Consider the following 12720-nt stretch of genomic DNA (forward strand, 5'->3'; position numbering starts at 1 on the left):
ATTAAATACTTTGCTGTGTTATTTTTTTAATTGAAAATCTATTCTAAAACAGCAGTAGTTAATTAATACTTATCAAATGCAATGTTTTTTGATTACTATTTAAATGATCATATTAATGTACTTTTCATTTAAAAAAAGAGTAATTGCTTGATTATTTATTAATTTGCTTGACAGATTTTGTATGCCTAGTTAGTTATTTACTTTATTTAAGAATAAATAAAGTACGAAATTTATTAATTAATATATTAATAAAATCTTACAGTTGAATTGATTGATATTGCAAATAAACAAATTAAGCTATAAATAAATTATGTCCTATTTTGGAGTATAAATACCTAAAAAGCCACAAACTTCAGAGATATCTTCTAGAAAGAGGATTCGTATTTCCTAGAAATAGGATTTAAATTTATTAGAAAAAGGTAAAATACAATTAGTATGTAATGAGATTATTTAGCAAATCTATTTACAATAGATTAAAAAAACTAAAAAGAAATAACTTAATCATTTATCAGCTAAAATGATTTGTAGAGTCCAAAGGAGATAGGTATTTCATAATAATACAGCATATATGGGATAAAACAAAAACATGAAAAAGAATTTAATAGAAAAAATATTTTTAGGTATTCATTTTTTTAGTTCATTAAAAGACAAAATTCTATTTCCTTTAATTTCATATTTGGTAGCAATAATTTATCATTCTTTCTTTTTTTAAAGCAATAGCAACATACAAAACGATTAAGCACCTAGTACGAAGAACAACATCTCAGTACAGAAAATATCTAAAACAATGAACAATTTTTTCAAAGAAAATCAGCAAACAGGAGAAAAAAAAGGTTCTACCTTCTACTCACCAGTTACTCAAATTTTACAACCTAAAAACTCAGTTCAAATAAACCCTAAGAGTAAATTAATTATTGAAGAAAGTGTTTTTGTTAGTTTTATTGATTGATTTATTGATATATTCTTACTTTTTTATTAATGGAATACTATAAAATGTTTATATAAACTTTATCTTTCATATTAATTTATTTAGGAAATATTTATGGTTATCTTGTTTCACCTTAACCTAAGTAGCTTAGTAATATTTTTTAATCTTCATAGCTCGTCTTTGGTGATAACAAAGTATTTGTTAAACAGTAAACTTCTAGAGTTAGTAAAATAATATTGTTAAAAACTAACTATAAGGCAAATAATTAAATGAAAAATAAATATATATTAATCAATTAGGTTATTCTACAAAAGAAGAATCTGATCGTCCTCGCAGCTATGCTGGATATAAATGTAATAATTTTTTATTGTCTTTTTAAGAGCTGTGAAGTAATTCAAATCATAAAAATAGCATTTACCACTTTGTTAACATCGAAGAGTAGAATAGAGGAAAATGACAAATCCAATAATTAAACAAAAGCTTAACTCTCTTAGCCAGCTCCTTATAAAGTAACTCAAATTTCAATAGGATTTTCTTTGAAAAATCACTTTAAATAAAAACAAAAGTTTATAATTGGCAAAGGAAATAATTCTGAATTAGTAAGAAAAGTGATGTCAAAGAAATAGGGTTGGGTAGAATGCACTGGCCATTACGTTTATTATAATTTCAATTGGTAGTCAGTAAGCAGTTTAGTTAAGTTTGATCGGATGAAAAGCTCTGAACACCATACATACCTAGTAAATCACTTTGAATTCCATAGAGAAATAACCTAAAAAGACAGATTGATAAAAAATATAAGCAACTACTCAAAGCTCAATTAAATTAATTAATTTGACATTACTCCTTTGACTTTCATCTTTAATTTTGATTAAGACAGTTTCGATTCAGAAATGGAAGATTTTCTCAGCTTCTTTCTTTCTAAATCAAGTAATTTGTTTTTATTTCTTAAAATAAAAAAATAATTAAATAAATAAATAAATTAATATTATTATTTGATTAAATTTCTAAGCTACTCCTGCTGTAGAAATGATAGCAATAGAAATCTTGAGAAGAAAAAATTATTATCGTAACTCTTAAATGAAATCTAGCTAAATATTAAATAGTGCTCGTACTAAAATTAGCTATAACTAAGTTTCTAATCACAGTTGCTTATTCAGAGGCAAAAATATATGGATATTTAAACCTAGTGATACAAATAGAGGGAGAGGAATCAAATTATTTAATAGTGTTTAATAGCTCTTGAGTATTCTCCAAGAGTATGCAGAATCAACGATCCCAAAATCTTATAAGTAAATAAACTAAATTTCATTTTATTGAGAATTTATTATTAAATAATCATTTTAAAGATTGCTTCAATTAGAATTAAATGAACAATAAAGAATATATTTATTTTAATTTATATTTAATTATGAATAAAAATCTTAAGCAAGCTTTAAAAATAGTATTAATTAATAACAAAATCTTAAACAACAGATTAATTTATAGCTTTATAAAAGTTTAACGAAGATATTGAATTCTTAAACAAAATAAAATTAATATTTATTTTAATCTTTAAAATATTAAAACTAATAAATAGAATGGACTATAATGGAATAAAAAAAATATCCCTGAATAGGCAGTTTGTTATTTAAAAATATATTGAATAACCATTACTAATTAATCAAAGAAAATTCGATATTAGAATGTGGGCTATGATGACATATGACTTTCAAGTGTATATATTTAAGTAAAACAATATTTTTATATAATATTACTTATATTTAAATGTATTTTATAAATACTAGAGAAGGTTATATTAGGACAGCAAGTGAAAAATATGATTTATAAGAGAATAACTTTAACGATTTAATTATCCATTTAACAAATAATGCAATATAAAAAACTGACGAAAGATATCAGAAATTTGAATTTGGTAATCAGCTATCTTTCAACAATTTAGAAGTAAAAATATTATCTAAAATAAAATTATTGAGATAGATAAATTTATTTGCAAATAAATCAAAAAAAAAAAATACAAACAAAACAGTTAAATTATAGTTTTAAAAGAAATTAGTGATTTTTGAAGCATAATTTTAAACAAATTGACAATTAATTTTCATTTTATTTATCAATTTTACTTCTTTTAAATAAATCTTTAAGATAAATAAAAATAATAAATTTTTATTTAATGAAAATATTAAATAAAATAGAACTATTATTATGATTTTATCAAGTTAATATTTAGGAAATTTAATTTATTATTAAAATTTTAAGAGAAAAAAATAAATTAATTCTTAAAATAACTGGATAAAATTGGTTTTGATTGTAGTTTGAAATTAAATAAATTATTTTTTAATAAAAAACAAACTTAAAAATAATTTTTAAGGACTATTTTAATTTTTAAAATATAAAGAAATACTTCAAAGATTCAAAAATAAACTGCAATTTTAGATAAAAAATATTACCTAAAATGAAGGAATACATAGTATTTACTCTTGACTCTATTAAAAATAAAATAAACTAATTTGATAGAAAATTTTGTTTTGAAATTTTTGGATACGATTTTGTTATTGATAATTAACTAAACCCTTGGCTAATTGAAGTAAATACAAACCCATGTCTCGAGGAATCGAGTCCTCTTTTGCAGTAGTTAATACCAAGAATGTTAGGTAATAAATAAATAAATAATTAATTAATTTAAATATTAATGTTGGATATTTTATATATAGATGATGCATTTAAATTAACAGTTGATAAATACTTTCCAGTAAAAAGTGATTTTTTTAAAGAAGATGCTCTTGTAAATCCAACAGTTTATAAAGTTGATGGATATTACGACTATGAAAATATGTGGTAAATTATTTTCTTTTTCTGCTAAGATAATTATTTTATTTTAATAAATATATACAACAAAAAGGGAGTAAAATCCAAGCTTTGACTATTATTTGCTTAAAAAGAAAAAAGAAATTAAAATAAATTGAAATAAAATAAGTAATTATTTATTTATTTATTTATGTTTCAGCTTATATAAAACAGCATACATTAATATTCATATAAACAAACTAATTAAAACTTACCAATTTGATTAAAAGAAATACTTAAATAAACTACTTTTCATAGTATAATTTATTATTATTAAATTGTATGAATTTATTTACAAAGAGTAACTTATAAACCAATTTATTAAATAATTATATGTATGCTTTATTTATTTATTTATTTATTTTTTATCTAATAGAGTTTATTTTTTAAGCAAACAATAAAAACTAAGAAGTTATTTTGCATTCAGCAATTCATTCTTTCTATAAAAAATAAATTTGTAAGTGTCTTTAATTTTTAAAAAAATGTTTAATAAAAGTAATCAAGATTATTTTTATGTAAAAACAAGATAATTAGTTAATGATTGTATTTTCTCTTTCTTATTAATTAATATTCACCAAACACACTAATTAATTAATAATAATTTAGGTGTATAAATAAAAAGTTTTTTGGTTTTAAAATGTGCTGATAGATATTTTTTTAGAATATTGATAAAAATAAATTAATTATGTAAATTCTAAAATTTATTTCTTCAATTTCTCATGCTATTCTATCATGTTAAATAAATTCCAAATTTTCTAAACTATTTATTAATATTAAAATCTAATTTTTATCTTACAAAGTACAATTTATCTTTTCCTTCTTTATTGTTTATAATTCATAAACTATTTCATGCATTTACTCATATTTTTATTATCATTTTTATTTATTTATTTATAAGTATGTACTTGAAACAGTAAATATAAACAAAAACAAAATCAATTAAATATTTTATTTACTGTAAATCCTCATTAATTCTCACCAACCCTCCCCCAAACTCCAGAAGTACTTTATCAAAATTTATCATAAATAAAAATGGATTAAAAAAAAATGGTTTAGAACTAACAATTTCATATATATTTTTATTCAATTTAAACTCAGTAATACCCAATCAACTAGATTTTAATTAGGTGTTTATTTGACTATATTAGCACAGGTGCTTTATTTTAATGTAATATTGTGATTAAATTAATTAGAGCCTTTTTCATAATAATACAAAAGATTTAGATTTAATAAATTTTGAGATTGAATTAATTAGCGCCTTTTTTAAAAACAAAATACATCAGATTTAGATATAAATTATGATATTATATTGTTAATCAATAACAGAACGAAGATATATATAATAATTAATCTAAAAAATTAGCAATAAAAATGCAAAATATTGTTTCTGTGTTTGAAGAGTTATTGAAATCAGGAGAATTTCTTGTGTTAGAAAAAATATAACGAAAGTATTATCTTTATTCTAATAGCGATAGCAATTTAAAATATATTGAATCTTGGGAAACTCAAAATGTTGACTTGGATGCTATTAATAGACAGTACTTGAAGAAAAAGATTGACATCTCTACGCTTTTTTTAGAATTCAACAAATATCTTAATTCGTTAATTCAAAATATGTGCAGTCTTAAATAAGTTTTAAAAGTATTTATGGACAAACTAATTATAATCTAAAAAGGGTATTAACCACATATGGAAGAAACAAATTCATAATCAATAGAAGAATTATAATCGTAATAAGCTGAAGAGTCTGATATAGAAGGATTGTCTGAGTAATAAATGCAAAAATTTCAAGTTTTATAAATAGAAAATTAAGAAAGCAGTCTTGAAGAATAATATCCTTAAGAATTTTAAAATATAAAGAAACTGCAGAGTATTATTGATAATTATCAAAACTTGATTCTTTAATTAGTTCTTGGTGAAGACAATGTCCAAATTTAATTTAAGAATCCCCTTAGCATAAACTATTCTCAGTTTAAATAGATTAAGCTTGAAATACTTAATTTGAGTTTAAATGCAATTTATATAGCTACAGATTTAAACGAAGAATATTTAACAATCAAAGATAATTAATTTGATAATGAATTATTGTGGCTTGTTAATCAAGAAAATTTAGAATTTTCAGTAAATTATCTACAGTTAGATATTATAGTAAGTCACTAGCTAGGATGCGAAGATTGCACATATTTTTTAAGAGGAGATGTATAAAGATCATTAATATTACCAAATATAAAATCAAATTATTTATTTTTGGAATTAAAATCAGCAGTTTAACATAATTATTTGGATTAATTAGATATTATTTTTGATTCAAAAATAGAATATTAAGAGAAATTTAAGATCATGATTATAAATTAAATAAGTAATTATGATGGTGATTACGGAAAAGTTTTAAAAGTTGATTTAGATGCTTTTGAGTTACCTAGTATTTTAGATAATAAAAAATGTTATATAAATATAAATTTTGGGGAAGGAGAAAATATTTAAGAGTTATTCTTAGAAGATTAATACATTCTCATACTTGCTTATTTCATTAAAAATAAATTAAATTAAAATTTATTAAATAATTTGTCTTAGATTATATGTGATTTACTCTATATTTGATTTATTTATTTATCAATTATTTGATAATATATATTATATTATTCTAAACAAAAACAAATAAACATATATTTCAAGAAAAAACTTACTTTACTATTTCAAATATTTAAAAATTGCTTACAAAAAATAATTAAAAATGAGATGAAATTTTTTACTGAAAAATTTCCTATATTAAAATTGACATTAATTAATTCATGAGAATGAGTATGAGTATGTATGTATGTATGTATGTATGTATGTATGTATGTATGTATGTATGTATGTATGTATGTATGTATGTAGGTGTTATTGCACTTGAAATATTATTGATTAAATTTTGTATAAACTGCAGCTTAATTATTATATTAATATTCATTTTTAAAAGGCATAAATTAATTAATTAAAATACACAAAGCTTCTTTCAAATTTTGAGAGTAAAAAAATTTTTTTATAAGAAACAAACAAACAAAGAAAAATGAATGAATTATTTATTAAAATAATTAAAATTTTTTTAGTTAATTGAAGATTTTGAATACATATTTATTTGAATTAATGTTAAAATTGTATGTATTTATTTATTTATTGATATATTTTTGATAACTATAATAAAAATAATAATTTAAAATTAGTGACATATATAGAAAAATTTTCAATTAAACTTTTAATTGGAGGCTAAAATATTTTTTTGAATTTGTTGTAATTTATCCAACCTTTCTTTTGAATCTTTTCTATTTTTGAAGAAATCCAAAGCTATTTCTAGGAAGATCCAGCTTTAATTTAACTTGTTTTAGTTAAAGTATAAAATACAAAGATAATAAGCACAATTTGCTCTTAAGTAATCTAGATTCTATACTTGAACTACCATATGAGATGGACTGATTGGATTAATCAATTTCATGGCAATATCTTTATCTTAATATTCCTTGTTAACAGTGTATATCCTGAATGCTTTATCGAAGTAGACAATAGAAAGTTAGTTGTTTTAATCATACATATATACTGCAAAGTCATGATACCTTTCTGCTATTAGCAAATGATTTGATCCTAGCGCCCTAGTTAGACCATTAAGTTCACTTTCCATAACTTATTTTACACTTTCATTGGTTAGGTCTCTTTTAATCAACTTATCATCAATAAAAATTCTTGTTAACTCATAAAACAGAGGATGGTAATCATCAACTACAAACTTTATCATTTTCATTATATTCTTTGTTCCTAATGTAGTCTTATTTTTTATTTCTAACGAGATATCTTTCTTCAAACTTATCTGAATCAGATTTATCATGACTTTGACTAAATAAATATTAGGAACAATCACCTCATCTATTTCTATTAAAAAAGTTTTGTTAATTTTTTTTAGTTTTTAGTAATTTAAAAAATATTTTTAAAATTAATTCAAAATCTTTACTTTTTGTGCAAAGAGTAATAACTTTTGAAGCTGATTTGCAGCAGTTGAGATAGTCCTTTTTCTGTAAATACAGTTCAGACAAAGCGCTTTTGAGTTGGACATATTTGAAGAAAGTAAGACTCTTTGTACATTTAAGAACTTTGATATTTTATTTTATTGCACTTATTTATTGGTCAATGTACTCTTTATTTAATCTGTTGATTTCATTAGAGCTAATATATTACATGACACTAAGGCAGTCCATTGTGAAGACATAGCTTGAAACATAGTGATCAATATAATTATCTTTAGTAAATATTTATTATTGAGCTTATTTCTACTATGTATAAATTAAATCATCTAGGTTGCTTGAACCTTTTGAATTATTTTATAAATCAGCAAATTAGGTGTCTGCTTTTGTGAACAAATCTGTGGAATAAACCATATTAAGATCGCAGTGGAAGCAAATAGATTCAAGCAGTTATCCTCTCTGTAATGATTTAATCTCAAAAGATTAATCATAATTAAAATCATATTTAATTTGTTGATATAGTATTTCATGGAATTTTATAGTTTCTTCATCTCTTCCATATAATAAATTAAGAATATCAATAACAGCTTCTTTTACTAATTCATCCAATTAATTTATTTTTTATTCTCTCATTTAATTATTTGCATTTTACTGAGCTTGCTGTTGAGGTGTCAAAGCAATACCCTGATTTTATTAAAATGTTGCTTGCTTTTATCCTATTTAAAAGAATTAATGAATGAATATAAATAATAATGTTTTTCTCTAAAAGTGAGGAAAAAATAAATGAATTTACTTTATAAACTCAACTAGAACTCGTCTTAACTTAGAAATTTGTTAAATCTAAGATATATATCGCTGATAGTAAAATTAAGTATTTTTTTGAAAACTCTTGCAACCATATCAATGAGGCATATATTCTGTATAAAGGGAAGAGAAGTATTTTTTGCGATAAATCCTAAATACTTCATATTAATACCTTCCTTGTGCATGCATTCTTGTAAGCTTAAGCTGTCGATAACGTTATAATTAAGCTCATCTAAATGATATAAAAACCTCTATATGTATGTGTTCTCTAAGTATATCGATGCCTAAACTATATCTTTCACATCTTCTTCACTATCAGGACTGGAATCTTCAAAAGCATCTGGATTAAGTTGTGCGTCTAATTTCTTAAGATACTCTGGTCTAAATTGAATAGTTTTGCTTTGTAAATTTTCTGACAAATAGTTATCATTCACTGGGAATATATCTCCTACATTTTTTATATAGTAAGTTTAGAGTTTTTAGTATTGCATTTATTAAGGATCAGTAATTTGTTTCTTTAGGTTTGTGATATTCTAATTCTAATGAACTTCAGTAACAAAGCTCAAGTATACCTAGTTTTTTATTAAGCTTAAAATACAAACAGATAGATTTTCAGTAAAATTACTTAACATTTTGGTTTGTTTCCTAAAGAAAAAGTATGAGGCTTAATACCTAAATCTTCCCCAATCTTTTAAAGCAGCGGTACTATTTAAGGATGTGTTTTATATCCTTGATAATATTTATCTTAATCAAACACAGGTCCTATTTTTTCAATTTGAAATTATTAAAATAAAAAATAGTCGAAAATTTTTTTAATTTTTGAGTAAATTAAACACAACTCAATACTTTGTAAAATAAAATAAATAAATGAAAATGATACAACATTAAACTAAAAAATTTGTGAACTATCATAAAACTTTAAAATGATAAAACAAAATTAAGAATATTATCTAAAAGTATAAGCCTCCTTAATTTATTTAATTCAAATAAATATCAAAAAAGCTTGATTAAATTTATCAATAAAAATATTCTATCAACAAACAGTTAAACAATTAATTTTTAACTAAATTATTGAATAATTAATTAATAAATTTACTTAACATTTAAAATTAATTCAAACTTAAATTTGTTGAATTTTTTTATTTATTTTTTCATTATTTTTTGTCAAATTAATTAATTGAATTGATAAAATAATAATTTAAACAAATTTTTATTTTTGTTAGTGAATTTTATTATTTATTTTAACTTAAATTATCTTTTATATCAAATAAATTACCATGAACAAGCCCTTCAGCTTCAGAAGAAATTGATTGAACTAAGGCTTTAAATCCTCTGTATGTGATGATACAGCTTAAAGCTACTTTAACAGTTTATTGACCACTTGTTTTGTGATCAATATGCCAAGTGTTAATCAAATTCAATGCTTTGAATTCTGATTAAAGACTCTTTCCATGGTAATTGGAGTAAATAATTTAAGTTTCTTATTAATCTTGCATTTATTTTATTTACTCTTCCCTTTATTTTGCTTGCCTCCTATATACTCGTTATTTAATTTATTTAAACAAGCTTACTTAAAAAAAAACTTACAAATATTTGCTAGGACTAATTTAATTTTCTTTCTACTCAGGATTGTTGCTCATACTAATATTTTAAATTAAAAAATTCATCAAAAATATTAAATTATATAATAATAATTAATTGATATTATAAATTTATAGTACTAATGACATTTTAAGATTTGTGAGAAATAAATAAATAAATAAATAAATAAATAAATAAAGCTTTACTTACTTTTATTAATTTATGAACTGTTCAATCATTTGAAAAATAGGTGTTTCTTGATTGATATTTTATTCTTTATTTTTTTGATCTCTCTAATCTTAATTTAGATTAAATATTAGTATGAGTGAATTAATGAATGAATGAATAAATTAAGTAAAAAATATTTTTTCAATATAAATTATACCCTCTTCAGTTGCTATGGTCTCTTGAGTTATCCAGGAGAGCCTAATTACAAAATTATTATAAGACTTAGCCTCAACTAAGAATTCATAAGATGGAAGTATTTTGAAATTAAAATCATTGTTAGCTAGCTCGAAACTTTAGTCGTTTTTGACTTGAATTGGGATATATTTTTTCTGGCTTCCACTAAAAATGAGATCTTCTATTAGTTGCTTTGTTGCATTTTAGGCTGTTTCATTAAATGTGCCAATCAATGAGAGAAGTTCATAATTTTTTTAAAAGCTTTCTTCAATTTTTTCTTTCTTAGTTGGAGACAAGTTTATGGATTGGTTAGGATTAAATTTAGCATTTGGGCTAATATCAGATTGCAAAGACTAACTTTATTCAAAATAAAGCTAATTTGATGAATTGACCAAAAGCTATGAAGGATTTTCTACAATTTACTACAAAAGATTAGTTGAATTCAATTTATCTTGGTACTAGAGTTCATATGAGCTATCGTAAACCAATTTGTTCTATTTTCTTTGCTCTTCTTCTTCTTTTTGCTTTTTGATTCTTTCTATCTCTTCTTTTTCTTGCCTTTTTCTTTCTTCTTCTTCATAAATTTCCTTTTTCCTTTGTTCTTCTTCTTTTTTCAAAATCAACTAGTAATTATCTTCCTCGTCTTATTAAGATTTATTTGTGAGAATACTCTCCGAAGCTTTTATCTAACTTGAATCAATCAAATTTTCAAAATGCTGATTCATGCTGTACTATCTTCCTTATTGTCTCATTTACTAGTTCTTATACTGATCTTTTTCTTCTTCTTAAGACATTATTTCTCCTCTTGAAAGGATTTGAGGATTAATAAGTTTATTTCTATTTTAATTATTCATTTGGCTTTTATTTATGAAGTTGTTTATCTTATCACCCTTGTAGCTAGCCGAGGCAGCTCCAATGTCATTACTGCTTTCATAATTTTAACTTAATTCATTCTAATCAATTGATTGCATGTATTTTTCGTTCCAAGCTTCTTCTTCTATTTATTAAAGACCCTTATATGTGGGTTTAATATCTTTTTGATGCATACGAGAACTATTAAAATCATTGATATTTGGGTGAGTGTATGCGCTACTGGAACCATTAGCTGTTTTATAAGAAGTATATAGGAGCTCCATTTCTTTAGATTTTTAATCCCTCATTTCAAATTCTAAATTATCCTTTAAATACTTGGATAGAGTAACTATTTTGTTAAAAAATTCGTCTCTTTCCTTCTAAAATTTGAATCTAAAGAGCCACTAGACCTTGTTTGTTTTTTAATCTAGTTTATCTGTTTTATTTTTAGCATTTTTTGGATCATCTTTTAACACTTATATTGAGTTATTCTTTATAACTTGATAAAAAGAAATAAATTCTTGCTTCTTCTATGCAATTTCCTTTCCATATTTCTTAAATTCAATCAAATATTATTTGTCAAAAGTTATCTTAAAAACATTTGGTCTCTTCTTTGTGCGATTATTTTCATCTTCTTTTTCTATACTCTCAATATTTAGAATTTAAATACCCTATTTAGGATAAAAGTTCTATGGCAGCTGCCTAGAATTGTAAAAATAGGGAGGAATATCAGAATAATAGCACAATAAGTGTTTATTTAATTCAATCAATCTCTCATTAAATTTAATACTATTTTATGAAAGTTTTTCGACAATATCAATAGTTTCAAAATCTTCCAAATTGAATTCCTACATGCTCATTTTAGTAACCAAGTACTTGATATGTTTCCTCTTAAAGAAATTATCTAAAATTACTTAATATTTATTTAATTCTTGTAAGTATCTATCTATTTATTTCTACCGTAGAGTAATTATCTATCTTTTTATCAACAGACTAATATTAAATTAATTAATCAATAAATCTAAAAAAAATTAATATTTCTCAACGAATTAGCAATTTGTATACATTTTTCAATACATTCATAGAGTAAAAAAATTCTTACTTATTAAACATGAAAGACATTTATTACATTTAGTTCTATTATCTGCAAAATATTAAAATACTTAATTACATTAAAACAATTATTGGTAAAAACAAGCTTGATATTTTTATGTTTTCACAAAAAAAAAAAAATTTACAATTAAAAAAATAGATAGATAGATAGATATCTCTTCAAAAAATAAATTACATTCTAAATTAATTGGATATATTTTTATT

The 12720-nt window shown here is 22.3% G+C and overlaps 3 protein-coding genes across 3 annotated transcripts; 2 read left to right on the forward strand and 1 right to left on the reverse strand. All coding sequences in view use genetic code 6, as the record gives it.

Annotated features, from left to right (window-relative positions):
- Positions 1-310: 310 nt before the first annotated feature.
- Positions 311-3888, forward strand: TTHERM_01295310 (tubulin-tyrosine ligase family protein; the record flags this gene model as incomplete). Its single annotated transcript, XM_001020713.2, has 13 exons — positions 311-419; positions 473-620; positions 715-902; positions 1034-1153; positions 1228-1281; positions 1340-1437; positions 1495-1855; positions 1938-2217; positions 2505-2654; positions 2713-2869; positions 3321-3576; positions 3637-3760; positions 3825-3888. 13 exons carry the CDS (start codon positions 311-313, stop codon positions 3886-3888), a joined length of 2109 nt encoding a protein of 702 aa, XP_001020713.2.
- Positions 3889-5780: 1892 nt separating this feature from the next.
- TTHERM_001295314 (hypothetical protein) lies at positions 5781-6113 on the forward strand (the record flags this gene model as incomplete). Its single annotated transcript, XM_012798784.1, has 1 exon — positions 5781-6113. One exon carries the CDS (start codon positions 5781-5783, stop codon positions 6111-6113), a length of 333 nt encoding a protein of 110 aa, XP_012654238.1.
- An 882-nt stretch (positions 6114-6995) lies between these two features.
- Positions 6996-12263, reverse strand: TTHERM_01295340 (translation initiation factor eIF3 subunit; the record flags this gene model as incomplete). The annotated part of the gene is made up of 8 exons (XM_001020716.2): positions 6996-7675; positions 7755-8480; positions 8558-9140; positions 9194-9330; positions 9845-10101; positions 10156-10209; positions 10360-10447; positions 10535-12263. 8 exons carry the CDS (start codon positions 12261-12263, stop codon positions 6996-6998), a joined length of 4254 nt encoding a protein of 1417 aa, XP_001020716.2.
- Between the last annotated feature and the right edge of the window lie 457 nt (positions 12264-12720).

Source organism: Tetrahymena thermophila (assembly GCF_000189635.1).
Source record: "Tetrahymena thermophila SB210 genomic scaffold scf_8254557, whole genome shotgun sequence".
Lineage (NCBI taxonomy): Eukaryota > Ciliophora > Oligohymenophorea > Hymenostomatida > Tetrahymenidae > Tetrahymena > Tetrahymena thermophila.